At 43.2% G+C, this 23,759-nt stretch overlaps 1 protein-coding gene across 2 annotated transcripts in view; it reads right to left on the minus strand.

The window, feature by feature from the left end:
* The window catches only part of VPS26C (VPS26 endosomal protein sorting factor C), a 289,096-nt gene that overhangs the window by 144,012 nt on the left and 121,325 nt on the right, over positions 1-23,759 (minus strand). For both annotated transcript variants that reach the window (XM_086935407.1, XM_086935408.1), the window contains exon 4: positions 6,065-6,145. In XM_086935407.1, the coding sequence (XP_086791533.1) occupies positions 6,065-6,145 (81 nt within the window). The remainder of the gene's footprint in view (positions 1-6,064; positions 6,146-23,759) is intronic.

The raw sequence follows: 23,759 nt of genomic DNA on the forward strand, positions 1-23,759 counted from the left end.
GAATGCTGGGGTGGAGTTTGGAGGACGGTAGACTGTAAGAATAACAAGGCATGAATTATTCAGAGTAATCTTCACTCCGAGTATGTCGGCTAGATCTACGGTCTCAGCCGCTATTTTAACAGCCTTTAGGTATTTTTTAAACAAAATTGCAACCCCCCCTCCCCAGGCATTGTCCGCACGATTGTGCCATACCGCATCATAATCGTTGGGAAGTGCAGCTCTAATGTCAGGCAGGGAATTTTCGCCCAACCATGTCTCCGTGAGAGTTAAAACATCAATGTCCTCATCTTGAAGAAGAGTGAAGGTTTCAAGATGATGCTTGTGCAGTGACCTTGTGTTTAGGCTGGTTAGCTTCAGAGAAGGCTGATCCACCCCAACCCTCCCCCTAAGGGGTCAAAGGATATTCATATCTTCTAGCTTAGTCATAATGGTGGGATGTAACATCTGCCTACCAATATCAAAATCATGTAGATCTCTAGAGGAAAATACCTGTCGCCCACCAGTAGGCCAGGCCCCTGAGCCCGGCCGAGCGCAGACGGGCGCAGACGGGCTGAACTCAGGCGCAACTCCGGCGGAAATCCGGCGAGCCCGCTGCGCGTCAACATGACCGTTTTAAATAGAGGTCTAGCGTCCTTCTGACGACTAGACCGTCAACAAAGATGGCGCCGCCAGGCGTCCTTTTCTCCCCCCAATATGTCCGCCGTGATAGTGGAGATGAAAAAGGGACCCGCTAAAGAAGCGGTGAGTGATTCCAAGAATTATAGTGCAAGTATAGTGCATGGCTCTTGTAACCAGAACAAGCCGAATTTAGCCTGTATTTTGAAAGGTACACCGGCACCTGCTATCATACACACATTCACATTACTGGCAAACGGGAGTTATTTCCTTTTAAAAAATGAAGATTGTTGTGGGATGGTAGTCGGAATTCCTTACGTGGTTACGGTCAGTGAGCGTGCAATTTGTTGTAAAAATGTAATGTTTCCTCCTCCGCATGGGAAGCTTGATGTTTCCATCTGGCCGACGATTCCTACCTTGAAAGCAGAGTTCAACAAGATGAGTCGTATAAGAGCTCTATTGTCCCAGAAAGAAGTCGCCCTCACATCTGCTCATGAAACATTTGTCCTTCCCATGGCAAACACCTGCATAGAGGTGAGTGCTTTATTAAATACGGATTTGCCCTTGCATTTCGGTGAATTAATTCACACTATCTTTAATGCATCCTCCACCACAGGGCTGGCTCACTTTTTTAAAGTTGTTAGCAGTGGCCTTGTGACTTCTTTTCAAACTATATTTGGTGTGTTCCCCGCATTCTTTCATTCGATTTTTTCAATCCTGGTGGATTTCCCTTAATACTAGCTCTGGCCGCAGGCGTACTTCTGTTTTGTTTATTTCAAAATGGATGCACGTCCTGTGTTGCGAGAAGATCTGTCACGACTATTGCTGCTCCGCAACTGAATGCTTGAATATTATGGAGCGCTGCCTCTTGCTACTTTGAGTGCAGTTTATGGATTATCGTTTCGATTTTCCTTTTTCACATGCGTCCAGCCTGTCTTTCATTGCCTGAGTTGCGATTTCGACTGGGCCCTGGATTTGTGTCTCTGCAGTACGATGTCTCCCAATGCGGATTATGATCAGCTTATGAGCCCCTTAGTTGCTCATGAATTGCTTTGTTCTGGCGGAGGGATTATGGCTTTTGCCGCGATGCATGGAGTCCTGGGACGTTGGAATGTTTTCGCAGCGGCGCAAGATTTCTTGGCACTCAGCTTCATTGAAGAAACACTGAGTTGCCCTCTGATGGTGCTAGAGGCTCCGGTAATTGAGGAACATGTATATTCTTTCCCTTTACTGAATTAGATGGCTGAACTGTTTTCAGATGAGGACAGTGACTTCCTACTGGAGGCTGTTGCTACATATTTTTCATATACATTATTGGAGTGAGATGTGTTATCGCTTCTCTCTCTCTCTCTCACATGACCGATGTCACATGTTGGACATCGGATATATTTATTTTTTGTTGAAAATTATTTTTCTCGATTTCACTTTTTTCCACCCAGCCCTATTGGCATCCGTATTTCAGTTGCTAAAATTGACAATTTATGGAATTTGTTCCTATTTTTTCACTGTGGCAATTTGAACTTGGTTCTGACTATCGTTCTTGAACTCTGCTTTCCAAAATTGCCCCTTTTTCTTATCCGTGCTCGGATCAAGGGAGGGTGTAATGGGGATGAGCCTTGCATTTAAACTGTGTTAAGTTGGCATGAGCTTATTAGAAGTTTAAACGCCACTTTTCCTTTCTGCTGCCTTTGCACACGGCACACATTATTATAAATGTTTGGAGTTTAGCAGAGTGTTTTGCTTAACACGAGAATAATATGTTCTTCTATATTAGCAGCCTTGCTTGGTAAGCTTTGTCCGAACAGTAAGTGCCGAGGCCTTCAAGGTTATTTCAACACAGTGGTTGTTGTTCGGACTGATTAGCGCACGTTCAGACATAACATATATGAAGCTGTGGCCACCTCTGATTTTGGCGCATTTAATAATGCACTGCGTAGGCATGAGCACACACACTTGGAGAACATTTGCATGCAGAGAGCTGGTGCCGAAACTGATGTGATCCATTTCTGCTAGGACCAGAGGTATGGGGCCGCCCTTGTAATCCCAAGAGACCTTCTGTAGATATAAAATAACCTACTAGCAAGGGAGGATGAGATATAGGTCAATTCTAACCTGTTTCCATTTAGCATTTTAATATGCTTTCTCCCTTTGTATTTTATGGAATAGTAACTATGCTGATAATCTTGTTGCTTATAATATGTTTGTTTGTATTAGCTAAGATAATGCTCAAGAGAGCAAAGCATTGGAAATAAATATTTCAAACTTGCTTGTGTCTCCATTTGCTCCCTCTTTTGGACTGGTATGAGAGTATAGCGAAAGAATGTTCATGTGTTCCACATTGCCTGAGGTATTCTAAGATCCATGTTCTGGATTGTCTAATCATTGGGGTTATAGAAGAACCAATGAGATGCTGATTGCTAGTCTGGTAGGGGATTTTGGCTACTAAGGTGAGTTTTGGTACACCCTAATTCACTGAGGTTCCAAGTCTATATGCACACTCTTTAGTGCTTCATAAATTCGCCGAACATAATTTAATTAAACGTAGCGGTGGGGCCTTTGCAAATGTATGCAGGGTGTACACAGTTTGGAGAACATCCTCTTTGCCAATACTAATCCTGGCATTGTGCTTGTTGTGTGCGCTCAAGAATGTGCTACTTGGTCGAATCACTTTGTACACGGTAGTCTGAATGCAAAGAAACTCCTTCTTCCACATCATACGCTGCAAATTAGACCACGGAAATGTTCATTAAAAGATGCTGGGGTTCACCCACGTCAGCCACAAAGAATTTCAACTACCTGACTGGGGGAGAGCTGGGGCCCACAGCTAGCCAGACGAGGGAGGAAGGCTACTGAGTCTGGATCCTGACATCCAACATCTTGAGAGAGCTCAGAGAAGTGAGCTGCTATCTCGAGAGCAGGCTGAGACTGTGCGAGAAAGCGAGAGCGACAGAGAGAGAGCTTTCATAGTGGATTTGATGTTCCATTGGCTTAGGGGAAGTAGCCACCTAGAAGGAGATTGAACAGAGTCACTGAGGTAGGCCTGGCCAAAGTCTGGGAGGCATGGGTAAGCACTATAAGAGACACTATTGGTCAGCACCACCTTTGAAACAGGTGTAAGTAGCTGATCTTGGCACCCACTCTGAAGGTAGGTGGCACTTTCCCCCAATTGGTACATTGCCAATGTGGCTCTATTTGCTTGTCTCTCCCCACCTCAGCCTTCTCAACTGAGATACATAGTTAAGTCTCCAATATGAGCAGTCTCCTACTAACTGGAGGTATGCACCCAATGGCAGGAGAAGCTTTCCAACCACGAAGCTACCCATCAGGAGTGCAATCACTTGATAAAGGAGGTGTAGTAGAGTAACTGTGGTTTTCTTTGTGGAGGCAATAAGAGTACACTTAAATGTTGTTTAGGGATTAGGCGCCGCCATACAACTCCCTATGAGAGATTGCAAGATAGGATTCTCCAGCAGGCACAAATGTCTGGTGTGGCTTGTATTTGACATCAAATACTGTCCTCACACATATGCAGCTGCATAGTTTATAAAATAAATATTTGTCCTAGAGTTCATTATTCAGGATTGTTTGGCAGATATAAACTTCACATTTCAAGGAATGGCTGGAGAGAATCCAGTTAACTCATGCAAATGGACCTGCAGTGACCAACATCTGCTCTGAAGCTAACCACTTTCCTGGCAAAAAACGACAAGACGAAGGAGATGAGGCTTACCACACGTGAAAGTGTCTTTCCAAGAATATTTGGTTTGACTATCTGCAGGAGGCCTCTGCCTCTCGGTTTCAAAACGTTTCTCAACACGTTTTCCGTACATTTACTGGATGGTCTTTAGTCCATTTACAGAGGGGCAACCCCAAGTGTGTTAGAGTGTTTTTGGTCACCATGAGACCCAAGCTGCTTTCCCAGTCAATTTCATCTAGAAATAAATACCAGCGATAAAAACAAATAAGTTGTATATGAAGTAACTCCATACTCCCTGAGATAAGGTCTACCCCTAAAATAGCTACAATGCAGTTCAGGGGAGTTTAGCATCAGCAACATGTTAACTGGAATGGGGTAAGGCTGATCAGAGAAAATTTTACATGACATTGTGGCTTGTGATAACAGGTACACCCATTGAAAAAGTTTGTGGAATGCTTGAATCAGAACATTCAAAATATAGCTTGTTATGACATGCCGCATTTGCTGACTTTTTGGATCTATCAGTTATAGTTGTGGATGATAGAATAGAAGCTACGATTTTTCGCAGTTAAACTGCACCAGGCAGTATTCTATTCTGCACGCATGAAAAGCACATCCGTCTAACCTACTCAAATATGTTGTATTGGGAGTCTTTTAGAGTAATCTGAAATTCGTCTAGCCATGGTGACCCATCTATGAAAATATCAAACAATTTCCACCGATTTCACAAATGTGGGTTTCTGCAAAAGGTATCTAAAGCAGCACATGGCAAAAATATATCAATTTTATTTATTGTAGGGTACGAAATGTTACTTCTTGATGACGGTAAAGGGTGTTCATGAAAAGTGCAGAAATCAAGTATTGTATCACCTGAAATAGTTTTACAAGATTGCAAACAAGTTAAAGATGAAAACTACAGTTGTAAAACTGAGTTTCTTCCCAATATACGAGTGTGCTACGATTTCTTTAGAGAAACCTCCCAAATTCTAGGGACATGTTACCAGGCTATAGCAGAATAAGGTCCTTTGGAACAACACCTAAATATTGAAACGCCTATTGAGACAAAAGGTGCACAGGTGTCAATTTATGATTAAATAATTGATCACTTGCCATCCTGCATACTGGAGAGATTAGCGATAATCACAGAGAAAATAGTGGGGTAAGATTTAATATAAAAAGCAAAGGCCCAGAAATGTACTGATCTAGGAAAAGAGACTATTAAAAAATATCCCCATTAAGAAGCAGACAGGCAAAAAAATAACCAGTTGGTATGTAGCAGCAGCAGACTAACAGAGTGTCTGCTTATTTCTGTTTTTACCATCAACGATTCACACCTTTGGGCATATATGTCCTTTAGTTACTATCTTTGAACTTCAGAATCATGGCCTTGCAAGGTCAAATATAATTTCCTACAAATACTTGAGGTATTCAGGTTGCACCATGTTTCTAAGTGATCTCAAATTGTACTTTCTCATGAAAGTATGTCTTTCTTCAAATAGTTTATATAATATTCTTGCTACTCGTTGCCCCGTAAATCACAGTACACAATGATAATTTTTTGTCCAATCGTATTCGATCTTTGGGAAGTGCACACATTTGCTATTTGCAGACATGTTAGAGAAGAGGGCTTCTTCCGTTAACATGATAGGAATAAAAGGCTACAAACTACTTCAGACTTTCACTGAGTTGGAAGACACTTCAAGGCAAAAAGGGTTTAAATGAATCATTAAACAGGGAAGAGCACATGCTTACTAAGGAGTGAATGATGAATTCGCAGGTCTTGGACAGGTCCTTGGCCAGTAAAGATCGTCGCATGTCACAGCGGAGAGTATACTGTTAAAAAGAAAATAGGCTGTTAACTCTTTCAACCATTAACAGATACATAAATAGATGCCATCAACGGGAGGAAAAAGTTTACAAGAATGCTCTCAAGAACGTCCTAAATTATTCGGTTTCATAAGCAGAAAAACAATCTTAGATTTTGCGTCTCAGGATAGTTCATTTAATTCCTTTAACCCAAATGAGGTGATCTAGACCAATTATTTTACTTTTGTTCCTCTATTTCATATTGTCATTTTCAAAATATTGTGCTCTGCTGTATTTTCACCCACAGAAAACCATGGGTGAAAAGTGTGACGACCAATGTGGTTTACAAAACATCATTCCTAATTTTGATTTCGCATTTTGGGGGCTTTGAGACTGTAATTCTTTTGCTACCAGTTTCCCACTGTGACCTCTGTTTTCGCGACTGAGGGAGCTATTATCGTAAGCACAAGGATACATTCACGCGTGACAGGAAGCGCTCAATAAAATACATGATTGATTAAAGCCAAGACATCTGTTAACTACTATTTAGAATCCTTACTCTAGGAGGGAGCCATGATTGAAAAGTTGAATAACAAGACATCTTCTTGACCTCCCCCTGCCCCCTCCCCCCACCTGTTTGACAATACTTGGGAAGGTTGGCGAGATAGCATTTCATATGCTTTAGCAGCATGCACATAGTAAGTGAATATAGGTTAGAATGAGAGCTCTCTTTGCAATTTACTCACATAGAGAAAATGGATAGAGCCACAATTGTTTTGTGATGGTTCCACTTCTGAGGTTTAAGACACCTCTAAAAGAACTTGGTTAGAGACTGAAATTGTGTCCTACACTTGGCAGCAGGGAACGTATGATTTAACACTGTGGAAAATCCCAACACCCTATATATAAAGCAGATATATCATCGTTCTCCAAAAAATAGCAATAATTTAAATCAAAAGTATAGTTCAAATGTTACACACAATACAATGATTATTGCGTACTTGAAAAATTATCAAACTAAGTCTCTGATTCTTATTACATAGTTTTTATTGTTATCACTGTGAAGCACCGTGAATACCACCTTTTTATTTCATTAGAGCAGGGGTCTCCAAACCGGTCCTGGAGGGCCGGATCCATGCCAGATTTTTAAAATTACTACATGTATCTCAATGGGGATATCCCAAAAATCTGGCATGGATCCGGCCCTCCAGGACCGGTTTGGAGAGCCCTGAATTAGACCTAGAACTAGAAACATTCTTTTTCTTAAAATAAGAAAATTATTCATCGGAGGTTCGAATAGTTTGTGCGGCTGGTATATCCCCAAATGTGTGTGAAATTCTGGAGCGTTGCGAGCATGTTTATTCAGTAGCCCAGGCTCATTCTTGGGCAAAATATTAAGCATTCAAAGAGGACTGTGACTATAGACCTAGAGTAATGCTAATGTCAGATACCAAACTGAGCAGAGCACATTCATTGCAATATTTGGGGAGGGACAACCAATCAAATACCTTGGTATGAAGTCGGTAACTAAACGTACAGGTCCTATGAGCAGCTCTCACAAAAAACAACAAACGTATTATTTATATTTTATTAGCACCATTAACTTTTCAGAAATGTTTTACATAGCTGAAATGCCGCTTCATAGATCAATGAGGGTGGAGTGGTGAGCATAGTTTAGAAAAATAATAGTTAAGGTATGGATTCATTATGGTAGTTGTTTGACGATGATTGGTAAAGACAAACACTTATCTAGAACAATTACGTTTCTCTAGCTAATGGAACACAGAGGCATGAAATGTAGATGAGCCCAGCACACTGGAGCTGTAACAGTTGCCATCTTTATATTTGTAGTAGATGCTATTTTTGAACTCTTGAAACAAGGGTGATGAACACATGTCTGGGGTAGGGAGTTCCAGTAAATGGGGCCTAGAAGGTGGATGGCCTGGATCATGGAGGTGAAAAGAGGTGGCCTGGTGTGACAAGGTGGTCATGGCTGAACAAGACTATTGCAGTAGTCCAGTTTAATGAATACTAAAGAGATGAGGAGTCTTTTGGGGTTACTAAAGAGTATGCGAGCAATGTTATAGATGCACAATAATTTAAGATGTGCTGCTTAATACAGGATATGAAGGCTTCCTTTCATGAACGGGTGGAAGAGAATTTATGGTATATGCTTTGAAGGGCTTTTTCCAGAGATTGCAGCCTGGATGTAGTAGGTGAGAGAGTGGAGTGGAGTCAGAGGGAAAGTGTAGGGCCTCAGTTTAAAAAGAGTTCATCAACAGCGATTGTGGCGTCCTTCATTGTCCGATGGCAGTAAGAGTTATGTGACCAGACGTGGGGTTTAAAACTGGGAAAGGAGTATATTTGGCTAAGCATGGCCTAAAGATGACATCAGAGATGACAGAAGTGGTGTACAATGAGAAAGAAGAGGGCCAAGGACTTAGACGTGTGATACCCACTGTCAGTGTGGTGGACAGTGACATTTTGGAGACCTCAGCAACTGAGATAGAATGATGGAGTGACAAGGTAAACCAGTTGTGAGCTAGGAAAATGACCGCTATTTATCGTAGTAAGGACACAGTAGGACAATCAAGTTTTGAAGGAGGCGAATAGATTCTAAAGTAAAAGGATGCAAGAAAGGGGACTATGAACGCCAGAGGTTATGAATTCTTTTGCATGTGAGAGAACTGTTTTTATGGAGTGGATGGTATGGAAACCTGAGAAGGTACAATAGATTGAGGAAAGAAAGAGGGACACATCTGAAGACACATTTTTCAATATCGTACAACAAAAGGAGTTGAGATGCTGGAAAATAGTTTGATGGGGGTGTGGGAGAAGTGAAAGGGATCAGCAGTAGTATTTATTTTTTAAAGAACCACTGGGACCACTACATATTTGAAACATGTCGGATTGCTGAAGATGTACGAGATGTACAGTAAAGAAGATAGCTCAGACGAAGAAGAACACTAGACATGAGGGAAAGAAGTGCGATAGCCTGAGGACTGAACGGGTCTGACGGTTCACAGGATGGGGGGGGGGGGGGTTCGTAGCTTTGATATTTGGAATGACTTTGTCATAATACCCTTAATCTAAATCAGAGTGTAGTTTAGAATTGGGTTGTGGTGGGAATGTAGGAGGGTGGCACTAAGGCTGTAAGTAGTGTCTTTTACTAGTGAATTTTGAGGAGATATACAAGTCAAAGTCCCTAGCTGAAGAGGACAGATCACTGATAAGTGAAAATGGAGTAGAGAATAGGTTCATGACAGTGTGCACAAGTGGTTAATTGCGACACTGAAGCGAGTTGAAAAGGATTTTGGAATTATGAAATTTTGGGGTTTGCAATGGCATTTGATAGTGTGAACTGACCCCATACTGAGGTGGATTTGTTCTTGTGCGACTTGCATAGAATTGCTCTTATGGTTTTATATCTTTTAAGATTTTGAAAGGTAGGTGATAGTCAAGGGGTTGGCTTTGAAGCAGCGGAGAGAATATACTTACTAGTAAATGTGTGGTTAAGAATTTTTCAAAGCACTTCTGTCATGATTTTGTGATGCGTTTAGGTTAGATCATAGTGTATTTAAGTAGTTTCCTTTTGGTTGCCAGAGGAAGGGCTAGGGGAATACTAACTTGTAGGTGTATTCAGTTCATGCTCAGATGAGGAATGGTTGATGGTGGGTTTGGAGTGGGGATATTGTGTTAAAAGTGTACAGTCTGGGGTTGCTCTCAGAATGTGTTGGTGTGAGATATGTATTGCTTAACGATTGTGTGACTAAACAACTACTGCCTGAACCACGACTTCCTAAACCACGAAAGTTAAACAATGAACTATGGTTAACAACTACTTATTTTATAACGACTTCCTAAACAACGAAAATCTAGGTGTTAAATTACTTTACAAACCATTACCCATAATTTACCCACATCCTGTGGCTAGAAGTAAAAGTGTTTAAATCAAATTAAATACAAATGTATAACCTCCAATTAAAAAAACAAATACATCAAAAAGTATTTTTTACATATTAAATAAAACATTCATTCAATTGATTGACCTACCTTAGAATGTTCGAGAATTTCTAAAGTCGCTTTTCCCAGGTCGTACAACCAAGCAGGATAAAACCAGACTACTTCCCAAAACTCTTTTGAGACTGCCAGCCAGGATGCAGACGAGATGTAAAGGCTGACATTTGCATTTCACGATGCCAATGTCAACATGATAACAGAAATTCCTTTCCAATGGTTTTGCTGGCGACAAAGACTGAATTGTGATTGGGCGTAGATGAGTGACGTAACACTCCAACAAAGCCCAATCGAAGTGAACATGAGGGGAAGGCAGGCGGAGAGAAGTGACGTGTAACTCCAGTGTTCCAAATAGTCGCGGTTCTGTCCTTCGTTGTTCCGTCAATCGTGGATGTGACCTTTGTTGTTCAACCCTCTTCGTTGTTCTTACTTCATCGGTTGGGACGTTTCATTTGCTTAACAAGTGATAATAGAGAAGTGAAAATAGCATGCGTTGGAGCAGTTATTGAGAATCTAGATGAAAACACAGAAAGATGATTGCACTGAAGGGTGAAAGTCAGTCAATCTAGTGTGGAGTTGGGAAAATCCCAGTCCTGTTTACTTGAAGGGGACAACAACTGATGTACAGTAGTATTTATTGGAGGGTGGGAGTGATGGTGGTTTTTGTGAGCGCTGGAGCACCGGAGAGGGGGCGCTGTCATTCATGTGTCATTAATATTATTGTCCTTGGATCTGGTCATACATTTACCTCTACCCTCACCTGCGACTTGTGTCCATTATTCAGTTGAAGGCCAATAACAGCATTACTGACTGACTCCAATGCCACAATAGAGTTACAGTAGGAAGGGCTTTGTCGGATTACATGCTGCTCCCTTGGTACTTTGTCACACAAAACTTAGGAGGCGGGTATTCTTCCACTGGTATAGCCGTGCCATGATAAACGTCTTGGGTACCATTTTGCAATTTAATCACAGATGCAGGTGTCGCGTTTGTGAAAAGGAATTGATGCTTTTTGCATTTGATTTGTAGAAAAGGTTATTTGTGGATGCATACGCACTGATGAACTGTGGCAAACAGGATATGTACTCTTGCGGAGATGTATTTTGGAAAGAATAATTTGTTTATTGTGTAATAGGCCTCTCTTCTAAAGGTCTCTTCGGAATCAGTAGCTCCTATTTTGAAATGTGCTGTTCATCGTCCTCCCCTGGATATCTAAAATAGCAGAAGCCCATGTCAACGGCATCCTCTCAAAGCATGTGGACCTGCACGGAATCCTAGATCCATCCCAAAATGGCTTTCGAGCGGGCCATAGTACTGAATCTGCCCTACTGGCCACCACCGAACATCTCCGGACGATTTTAGACTCCGGTCAAAGTGCTGCGCTGATCCTTCTAGATCTCAGCGCAGCCTTTGACACGGTATCCCATGACATTCTTCTGAAACGTCTGGAGATGGCCGGTGTGACTAGCCTCGCTCTTACATGGTTCCAATCCTTTCTTAAGGACAGAACCTTCAAGGTGTCAGCCCCCCCCCCCCATTTCTCTCTAAATCCCATCCCATAGCTCAAGGAGTCCCCCAGGGATCAGCGCTGAGCCCCTCCCTCTTCAACTTATATGTCCAGCCGCTCGCGGATGTGGCCAAAGAGTGGGGGCTCACGCTGGTCTCTTACGCCGACGACACCCAGCTGGTCGTCACCCTCTCGGAAAGCCCGTCCACCGCGGCATCCAAGTTCAGAGAGGGCATGGCAGCGGTGGCACAATGGATGACGGATAATTTCCTCCAACTTAATGCTGGGAAAACCGAGGTGCTCCTCCTTGGCCGAAACACCAGCCTCTGGAACGAGCACTGGTGGCCGTCATCCCTCGGCACCACTCCACTCCCTAAAAACTGTGTAAAAAATCTGGGAGTCTGGATGGATGCTAACCTCAGCTTCCAGTCACACACTAAAAAGGTAGCAGCCACCTGCATAGGTCTCCTAAGGAACCTCAGGCCTATACTCGGACTCTTTGACTCAAAGTCCCGCCAGCTAATCGTCCAGGCAACCATCTTGTCACGCCTGGACTATGCGAACGTCCTCCTCCTGGGAGCAAACAAAGCAGAAACGGCTAGGTTCCAACGTATCCAGAACGCGGCGGCTAGAACGCTGGTCGGTCTCCCACGCAGATGCTCAGCCAGAGCCACCATCCGCAAGCTTCACTGGCTGCCGGTGGAACACAGAGTTAAATTCAAAGCTCTTACTACGATCTTTAAGATTGTCAAACAGGGAAGCCCCCCCCTGTTGCGAAACCTGGCCCGACCCTATGTTCCTGGCCGTGATCTACGCTCCTCTAACCAACTTCTTCTGGAAGTTCCCAGAACTAGGCTCTGTCGCACTGGAGGTCGCTCCTTTAGCGCTCTCGGACCCAAACTCTGGAACGATCTCCCGATCAGCATACGTTCCATAGACAGTCTCCCAGTCTTTCGCAAAGCAATCAAGACCTACCTCTTTCCTGCTCTCTAGGGCCCTCTCTACTCCCCAGTCTAGTAGGTGCGAGCATGTCTCTCAGCGCCGGGACGCCCCATTGCTGGGGTAGCTGTTGCGCTTCACCAAATCCAGAAATAGAAATAGAAATGTTTTATATGGTGCCTCCAACCCGTCTCGAATGGTCGCCCTAAAATCGGTTTTTCTACCTCGGCCTATCTAGACATCGTTATGAGGCTTCCAGGAGCCTGTATGTCGACTTTGCACTGCAAATACTTATGTGAGCAAGCAGTGCAGAGGTAAGAGGGGCAGAGGTTCTGATCTCCTCTACAAAGGAGGTCTTGAAGTAACGCAATTTAATTATATTTTTATACAAGAAATTATTAAGCAATTTGTCCTTGTTTTTACAAACGTTAAGGCTTTTGTGAGCACATTTGCTTCATCTCCGGATTTCTCATTTTATTGGAGCAGGTGCATGTCCCTCTATCCTTGCCAGTGTTCAGCTTATAATAATTAACAACAAGTTTTTGTTAACCAACTTCTGGGGAGTAGAGAATTGAAGGAGGAATTGAGAAAGGAGTGATGGAAGAGGAGGCACTCCCAAGTAATTTACCATGGTGGCATGATGACAACCATGACCTTTTGCGGAGAAATGTATGTTTCCACTTTTTTTTCTCAATACAATTTTTTTTTTTTAAAGCAAGACTGTAAAGGCTTGCTTAGTAAATGGTGCACACTCGTTTAAGTGAAGCACCTTGCACTAATCCAGACAACGCTTATGGTGATTTTAGTGATCATAGACTACCATACAAAGCTAAGTGGTAGCTGTGGAGAGAAACCGTCATGCTTAGTCCAAAAGGAGTGTTAAGCAGCTTGTTTTACCAGAACTAAGCATATAGTGTAGGCTAAACGAAAAAGAACAACACAGTGTAGTTATAAAAATAAGTATATTTATTATACACACTCACTAACACTATCAACACAATACACACAATACTTCAAATGTAAACAGGTAAGCACAAATTCAGTGGTCTCCAGGGGGAGACCAAACGATACACTAAAGAAGTGGAGTGCAAACCTAAACAAAAGTCGGAACTTGGACCAGAAGACTCAAAACTGCTGGTGATAATGGGTGCAAAATGACATCGAAAACCGCTGTAGACCACAATGGAGGACTTCAGGAAAGATGCTGCCAGTGAAGAAGGTGAATTAGTCTGGTGGAATCCATTGATAGATTGTTGAAGAGAAGAACCTGCAAACAGAGGGGACAGAGTCTATACCACTCAGAGGTGACGAGGAAGCACGGAATAGCAATGATCACAGATGATGGAATATACAGGAATGATGACAGTGACCTTGTTGCTGCAGCTGTGAGGACCAGGAGACGCTGTGAAAGTTCAGGAGCCGTTCACGAGCTCTCCCATGTAGGGAGTCAAGAACCAGGGGTGGGTGTCCAGCGGGAGCACCAACAAGTCTTGGCAGCAGCAACAGACGTGGTAAATGAAAAAGGTGCAATGTTAGGACACACAAGGTCCAAGGAACTTACCAAATGCAGGAGAGTCAGAGCATGCCCGAGCAAGCAGGGGAGCCCATTAAAGTCAAAGAAGATCCTCAAGAGGACCCACAGGCTGAAGGCACAGGAGTCGCAAGAGGACCACAAACAGCTTACCAAGGATGCAGGCCCACAGTGCAGAGGCTGCAGTGAGGACGAAGATCTTGGCAGGAAGAGATGCTAGAGGCTGGAGCTTCTTGTAGCATGAAGATCTCTGGAGGACAGAGCCAAAAAGCCTTGGCATCAGGAAGTCGATGCGGTGCACAGGGGTTCTGTTCCGGCGGTTCCAACGAGGGATACTGGCCTCAAACTTGCTGAGAAGACATTGCAGGCCTCGAGGGATTGCAGAACCACCAGCTGTGTAGCTGAAGAATCTGTGGGACGTCAGGAGCAGCAGACCAGTTAGCTTTGTTGAAGTGCCTGCAGATGCAGGGGAGTGACTCCTTCACTCCAAAGAAGATTCCTTTGGGTGTATTTGATGCCAACAGGCCTGGAGAGGAAGATGGATGAATCACAGGCAGGGGTGATGAAAAAGACTTGCAGAACGGCGAGACCAGGAACAGCTGTAGTCTTCTTTAGTGCAGTCTCGGTTCCAGACTGAAGTCCAGCGAAGTACAAGGTGCCCAGACGGTTGAAGTAGTTTTGAGTTTGAAACTAGTCCCACAACGAATCTGAAGAGCCACCCACAGGTAAGCCCTGCAGTATCCTAGGTAAAGGGTTGGGACGATTCAAGGATCCCTCCCAGAGACGGGGCTGGATAGAGGGGAAGAAACTCCCATGTCTTTTGTCCAGTTACGCACCGGAGCAGGAGCCAAGGGCTGCCTGAACTGGCTCAAACTGAAGTATACAAGGAGGGCACCAAATGTGCCAATTCAAAGTTGTGTGGTGGCGCTGCCAAGCACTCCACCACAGCCAAATACACTAATTTCTGTCTGGGTGGTGGTCACACCTCCCTGTGGCAGGAAACCTATTTTTCTGCCTTCCCCTGCTGGAGCTCAGCTCAGCAGCAGGAGGGCAGAACTGTGTCTGTGGTCGGCAGCAGCACTAGTTTGCTGTTAGACCCTGAAAGGCTGGTACTGGGAATTCAGGGGCACCCCCCAGTACATGGGATCCTACATCAGACACTGGAGTCGGTGTTGGGGTAGGATTCCAACATGTTTGAAACAAAACATAACCGGTTTCGGTGCAGGTAATATATAGTTAGGCATCTCGAAATTGACTTGATGTCCACTATATGTAGTAAATGGCTGACTGTGCTTGCAAAGCCTGGAGAATCAACTCCAGGTTTGTAGAAGTTCCCTGCTCATGCAGGGGTACCCTCACACTTGTAACCAAGCACCCTGCCCTCAGGACTGAGGAGCCTGCCATAAGGATGACTTATAGGTGTTAAGTGTAGTTATCTCAGATATAAGGAAACTAATATCTGTGATGAGGAGTGCAAGCACCAACTCACAATGTTTGCAATAGCAGGCCTATTGTCACAGTTTGAGTGGTCTGTCATGGGTGACAATACATGTTGCAGCCCATGGGAGACCCCTGGTGTACCAATGCCCTGGGTACCTTAGTACCATATACTAGGGGCTTACAAGGGTACACCACTAGTCAATTATGGAAGTACAAAAGTACTTACCATTGTCAACTTTAGGGAGAGAGCACAGTGACTGGGGTCCTGATTAGAAGGATCCCAGTCAGACTAGTCAGAAAAATGCATAACAGCAAAAAGTGGGGTAACCATGAAAGCAGATCCTACTTTCCTACAAGGAAAGAATATTGTAGCAGTCATTATTAAAGTGAAACAGTAGCTGCTAACCCTTGGTGCCATTTTGAAATTCGACCTGTTTGAGGCCTTTGTGCGATGAACAGGAGGAGGCTGTTCACCTCTGCCCTCCACAGCTACCACATGGCACACATAGCAGAGCAGAGGCAATGTTTAATATGACCAAAAGCATATATAAAACATTGGATCTGCCATATTTGAAATTACTTCAACTGTGCGGAATAAGAGGCAAAAAATAAAGATAACATTTTGATAAAAGTCACAGACTGCCCCCGAAAAACAGGACAACTTGCAGCTCTTCTTAGATAAATGAAATACATGTATTGACCCTTCTGTTTATAACTTGAAATAAGAAAATATTTTGGTGCCTATTCACATAATTCTTTTGTAGTAGTACTACTAACATAACTATAGATGGTACATCTTTTGCTGTTCAAGAAGCCAAACTATGGAATTCATTACCGCCAAACATAAGATCCACAGATAACTGTCTTACCTTCAGAACTCTTTCCTACATAACCACCATACTCAAGCACTAATGTACAGCTTTTAACCGTGTTTGTAAACAATTATAATTTGATTCTATGTATATGAATATGCCAATTGTGGTACAAATATGTATAACTATTGTTTTTAATATATATATATTCTTTAGGTCTCCTTAAATATATATTACCTATGTTTAAATTAAAAATATACATATATACACATATCCATATATATATATATATATATATACACACACACACATACATATATATATATATATATATATATACATATATATATATATATATATATTTCTATGCTTAACATGTTTATAGGTCACTACATAGTTTTCATACTTGTATTTGATTGGATGCTTATGGGTCTCGTTTTTTTTATCCATCACAATATGTAAATGTTATCACTATTTTATCTACAAGTGCTTCATTATTGAAATATTGATGAAAAAATAAAAAATAAATAGTTATAAAAATATACCAAGAAATTAGCTTCAAGTACAGCAACACTTGAAAGTCTGAGTTTATACAATGCACATTTAAATCTCAATTTCTTATCTTCCCTATAGATGTTTACCGGTTCTATGTAGATATGGATCTATATATTTATTTCTTCACTCCTACTGTAGAAGAAGACAAGAATACCTTTGACTCTATCCAATGCACTTACTACTCTGTCTCACCCTTTACGTCTCACAATATATCCTCTACCTCCACACTCAGACTCATCCCAAACCTTATTCTACTACTAACCCTTTCTAGACTCTTCCTTCCTCTGTCCCTCCTTGGCTCTTCAAACCTTGTTTTACTACTATGATCTTTCAAACAACCCTTTCCAAATTCTTCCCTCATGTATACCTCCTTTGACTCATCTCCAATCCCTTTCTAGAGACTCTTCCCTCCTCCATCTCTCCTTTAACTCATCCCAAACCTGATCGTAATACTTAAATCTCCCAAATAACACTCTTCCCTCTTTTATCCTGCCATTATTCTATTCAATCCAACTAGCAGATTCTCATGTCTACTCCTCAAATTAACTCATATTTCCCTACACTAATCCACCACTAATCTTTTTTGGGTTCCGGAGTAGAGTGCTTCTCGACGAAAAAGTGCTTTGACATCTCAACAAGGATAGTGAGCACTATATAAATACAATAACAATTAATACAATATTGGTATGAAAAATTTCAAAATAAGTAGTCAAAAATATATTATTGTTTCTTTAAAACATTATTTTATATCTCTTACTTCTACTTTTTAACATTCTACACACAAAACAATTTAAAAAGAAAGCTCCAGCCGGGAAAATGCTTTACAAAATATGCTAAGTTGGACTATATGGTAAGTTCTCCTGGGGTAATGGGTTCAATGACCCAGGAAAAGTAAGTTTGGGGGGGGGGGGGGGGGGGGGGGGGACTGCAGAACTCCCTACAGCCCCATCACAACATTAAAAAAAGTGTTGGTGATGTCCCTACCCCGTCTAGGGACATCACCAAAGCAAGGTATATGTAAAGAGCTCTCCCTTGGCTTTATGGGGCACTCCTGAAGGAGCAATGGATAATAAATGAGCTGCTGGAGCTGCTCATTTATTATTCACTTTAAAAAAAATGTGTTTGTGGGTGCCCCAATCCCAAACGGGACACCACTGGATTTTTTGTATTCTTTTTTTTTTATAAGGGCAGCGCGGGGAGCAGCAGGGCCTCCCCTACCCGACCCCCACCCCTCACCCCCCATGGCCCGGTCAGCTCTCTGGTCCTGCTGGAGCCGGCATGTTTTTATGTAAAATGGCACACCACAACTAGTGGACATTGTTTTTGTTTGGGGGTGACCTTTCGGTGCACCAAGACCATTAATTATTGTGGGGGTCGCTGAGGGGATGCCCAGGGCACGCGGTCGTCACAACTATAGAAGTTTTTTTTCTTGTATTGGGGTTGCCCCAATATCCATCGGGGCACCCCATGGCCAACCCCATGTTGAGGGATTCGGGGGGAGGCCCAGAGCCCCCACACCACCACCAGCTTGCTTGCAACAATAGCGTGTACAGCAGGTGCTGGCATAGCGCCAAACCCGCCGGGAGCAGTTTTCTTTTGCTCCACCGGGGTTGGACAAGTCAACGCATTTCCCTGCCCGAGAGGCAGAGAAGTGATTTGCTCTAAGGACAATGTTAAGAAATTATGTAGAGACTTTGGGGCCTTAATGTCTGGTATTTGTAAAATAGAATGACAACACCTATTTTTGAGGTAAGCCACAAGTGCTGTTAAAGGCATGCCGATAGAAGTGTAGGCTAGCCTTCACTTTTGTAGGTATAACAGTACCAATGTTTTGTACTGCAGTTTTTAAAGCTTGTATGCCTAATGCACAACAATAACATACTAATTATTTTTACTCAGCAGCATAGCATGCTCGTAAGGTAGGCTTCCTAGTTTCCCAGAGCATTAGCATGCACTCCTCTGGGAACTGCAAATAGCAACATTTTAGGATTTCAGGTACCAAATTAAAAACGTAGGGACTTGGGATCCAGATGCAGCATCTGCCTCTTGTAGTCGGTGAACAAGTCTGGACGCTGCTGCAGCTTCTTGTGAGGGTTAATAGTTACATCAAGAAGTAGAGAGAACCAGACCATGCCTGCTTCACCCAGGTTGCAGGGGTGAGAATGAGTGTTATAAATGTTTGCCTCATCTTTCTGAACACAGATGTTAAACAGTATCGGGAGAAAAGGGTAGGCAAATGTCCCAGGCTACCTGATCCTATTGTGCATTGTCCAGCGGATAAGGGTACCAGGACTCAAAGTATTGGCCTTTTCAGTTTTCTGGAATTGAACAGGTCAACAGATGGAATGCTCCAATGGTGGAAGTAGAGATTGAGAACTGTTGGATTGATGTCCCATTCGTGGGTTTGCCGATGGCTCCTTGTGAAGTTTGCCAAGCCGCTGTCCACCCTTGGGAGAAGGTCCGTCAGCAGGAATACTCAATGGCGTATGGCCCTGCGCCAAATCAGTTATGTGAGCTGAGACAATAGCATAGAGCGTGTGCCCCCCCAACCCCCATTCTTTACGTACTACATCATCTTCATATTGTCTAAGCCAGTAGGAACGAACCACTTTGTGGTGAATATGAGGCAGAAAAATTCGAAGAACTAGTTGGATAGCCAAGTTCCTACACCTTAATGTGAAGGGAACGTTCTTGTTGGGAAAGCAACACTAAGTGAAGTTTGGTATGCGAGTACCAAAATGCATCAGGGTGGCATTTGTGTTGATAGTCACGGACCATCATGCTTGTAATGTAAGCAAAGGAATACTCGCTCCTCATCGTTCAGCTCCATGGCACTGGTCATTGGAACCACCAATAATTTTGTGAACCTGACTCTGATTCTGGTGCTCATGAAAGCACTCTAATGCCTTAAAGGTCAGGTACTCGCTATAGAAAACCGCAAAGGCCAGACATGCTAAAAAAGAGCAATCAATGTGGCAGCAGGGTGCCATTTGTGCCATTGCCACATAACAAATGGAATATCCTTGCCAGTAAATGCCAAACTGCCACTCTTTTTTTTGTGGTGTATATTATTATAGCGCAAACTCGACCCAAAGGTATTGGAGAGCTTTACACGAGCACTGTATTTACATTACACATTCAGGCACGGGGAGATTAAGTGATTTGCCCAGAATCACACACCCGAGGCTCGAACCCTGGTTTCCTACAGCAAAGTCGGCAGTCTAGCTGACGGACCACATCCTGTCACCACTCTGTATCACGCATGGCTTTCACACCAAGCCTGGACCACAAACGCAAAAGCAGCTGCCAAAAGGAACCGAACCAACTGTTACCTAATCCGAGCACTGCCCTATAACGCGGCCAGAATTGGACATCACTCGTTGATTGAAGGAGGAAGGAAGTCTGCCATGCCCGGATGAAGGGTTATGCGGACTGGAAAGCCAACCATGTTTCGGAGTTCTGTGTGACGAACTAGGATTGGTCTAGATGCCACCGAATGCGCCAATCCGGAGTTCCTTTACATATTAGGCGTATTTTCATCCCTCAAACTATGTTCTGTAGTTGGATTGGTTATTTTGCGATCCCGCTGTGTCCAGATTATGGATTAATGACAGACACCAGTCAAACGATAAGCTGCGGACGACGGACTGTAAACGCCCAGTGCTTGTAAATCGTAGACAGGTGGTCATCTTATTTTGCGCGCCTCTGTCAATAATAACAAGCGCGCGGCAGCAGGGGAGGGGGGCCAGACGTTCACGCGTTGCCATTGCAAGCAATGCAACGCGTGCACGTTTTTGCCCCTAAAGCTGTGCCAATGGCATTAGGTCTCTCTCCTATGCAGCGCATGCGCGCTACGTAGGCGAGACCTAAAAATGGCACACACACTAAGTTCTTGCTTTTGTAATTTTTTCATTTCAAACCATTAATTGTTTTAACAAAATGAAGAATGTGGTAATATTTATTAGAAGCTTTTTATTTCGGTGTGTCTTTTGCTTGTAGCTGGTTCCTCAGAACTCTGCTCACCAGCGACCTTTCCTGGAGTGTGGAATCAGCATTTGTAGATGCTTCTTGGCAGACACCATAAGCATGCACCGCTGCCCATTTGATTGATGACGTTGTTCATGTTCCTAGAGAGGGTTGTGTTTACTTGTCGGCAAGAAACAACTGCTGGTGGCAGCAACGGGTCACATGCTTTTTATGAGTCACACTTGGGTCACTGTAGAAGACAGCCAAGCCCGGACTGATCAGATAAGAAGAACATGTTTATTTATTTTCTAAAGGGAGTGCAGCTGTAGAATAACTCAGTGGGTAAATGCATCTGTTGACTAAATCAACACGCAACCTACAAGATATTGCTTTAAATATGGCAGGTCCAGCAGTATTTTCACCCTTCTAGGTCAATACAATAAGGATCGGGCTCACTTTTTACAGCAAGCATTGGCAAAGCCAATAGGTCTTGCCTATGCGTGAACTAGTGTCTTTTGTCAGTGCCTTTTTTATTTCAAAGATGCTGCCCAGTGTGTCTCCGGATGCTGTACAGACCTGCTACAAGCAATTGCCAAAGGCAATAGGTCCCAAAGGCGAGACCTATTGGCTTTGCCAATGCTTGTTGGCTCATGGTGCTGAAACTCATCCATAGTTTTCATGGTGTATGTATCTTTATTTATCTTCCCCAGCATCTCATCTATCTGTAGACAAAATAGATGCTCGTGGTCAAAAGGGACAAACTAACATCTGGCCCGGCACAATAAGCTAAGCATGGTGGCAGAGCAGAGTGCTGGTATCAATTTGCCTGGAGGCTGTATCTACTGCATCCATGGCACAATGAATATTTGCATTCAAGATGACTTTTCCTTTTTGGACAATTCGGGTTGCTCTCTATTATGGTAGGTGCCTGAGAGGTATTTAAGCGATTTCTTCATTTTGTGTCACTGATCTCTATTATACCTGGCTAGGAATGTCATAGAGCCAGCAATATGGCATTGAATGGCAATTCCTAAGGTGACCCCTTTTTATGCCACATCAATCTTTTTACTATTTAGAGGCGGCATGTCTCCTGGACCCTAAGAGCTCTCTTCCACACAGTGTGCACTACCAAAGAATGCAAGGGGACACACCCATTAATAAAGAGAGGGTCTTGTGGAGCAGGTTTAAATTCTGGATCTACCTAGGGAGTAATTACCATGGCCTTGACAGGATCCTTAAAGTTTTCGGTGGGAAATGTAAGCACGGTCATGGTAAGAAATAGAGTACAGTACTCCGTTTTGGACAAGGTTTCTATTACAAAATCGTTCTCCTCTTCCACGTGCATGAGGACCTCATGCTCATCATAGCAGCAAATAATATGTGTAGTATAATTTGGCTGCAAAGCCTTAACAGGATTAGGTTCTAGGGACATATCGCAATGAGAGTTCAACCAATAGCCATCCCAAATACCTTGCTGAACCTTACTCCGGATATTGCCTTCCGATAAGATGGCAGTGGGTCAGATGAATGTTCTAGGTCAACTATGATGCAAGTCATCCAGAGACACTTGCAATTGAGGGTGGAGGTAGGACTGGGTCAGTTAAATTGTTTCTGGGAATAGGGTAAGCCATTAACTCCTCCAAAATGGCCTCCTCTAATTGGAGCTTCATCTTTTTGTGTAGAACTTTAGCTGAGGAAGGCGGCCACGCAAAGATGTGACCGCTGTCAGGGTTGATATAGTTGGTGAGCTGACTACTGTCTGGCTATTCTCCCATTTCCTGTGAAGGAGTTGGTGTGCTGGCTTCGAGAATATGCTCAACTTCAGTGTCAGCTTGAACGCGGAAGAGATCTCAGCAGCCTCTTGGACTCAAACTTTGGGACATCGTAAACAGTTTTGGTGCTAGAAGGCCTTGACATTAGTGGGCGAGTGTCAAGACTTTTTCAAGGGAGGTTCCTCGTCCAAAGCATGGCGCTCTCCGGTGTTATTCTTTGGTTTGAAGCTCAGGCTCGGTCATAGGTCTAACCTCGAATAAAGGCTCCTCAATAGGCAGTGGAGCCATATGTGTCCAGAGTCCATGGGAGAAGCGCCTCATTGCCAATGCTCAAAAGTTAAAAAAGGAAAAAAACTTTGAGCTCAAGAGAAGGCAACATGGAAGGCATTTTTAGATGCCTGGAATGCAAGTATATTCTGGATTTAAGAAGAAGGAACCATCACTGATTAGATCACCCACGCTTCTTTCACATTACTCTATAAACTAATATGAAATTAGAGGATTGGAATTAGGTACAAAGAAGCTCAGAAAAATATGAAGCATCATTAACTCCATCACAGATACAACTCCCTGGGACATAGGTTTGGGCAGGGGGTGTTTGGGGTGTGAAGCCTCCCAAACAAATTCATTATTGTCCTGCTAGTAAGTTCTGGGGACCTTGACTCTGGTTTGACATGTCTGTATTGGTATTCTCGTCAAGAGCCTAGAATAAAATACAAAACAGAGGCATTTGATAGAAAACAAGAGAGGGAGAGAGAGATAGATATGAAGATATACATCTGGTGGCTGAATGTCATAATATGAAAGAACAATAGTTACTTACCTGTAATCTGTGGTTCTCCAGTATTGGTGTCTTTCATAGATTCACATGCCTGAATCATTCCCCGTCGTCGGAGTGGGAGTCCCACGGTACATAAAAAAGCAATAATATGCCTATAGAAAAACCAAAACCTTGGTAATAAACCAGGAAGTAAAGTAGCCCTAAGCTACAGTGTACAGAACTTCCACACTCATGATTATCCTAGTCATTTTGTTAGTCCAAACTGCAGCCAATCAGGCGACAGCACCCACCAGAATGTTCTCCCCAGAGACTCAGGCTCTC

This window comes from Lissotriton vulgaris, chromosome 8 (assembly GCF_964263255.1).
Source record: "Lissotriton vulgaris chromosome 8, aLisVul1.2, whole genome shotgun sequence".
NCBI lineage: Eukaryota > Metazoa > Chordata > Amphibia > Caudata > Salamandridae > Lissotriton > Lissotriton vulgaris.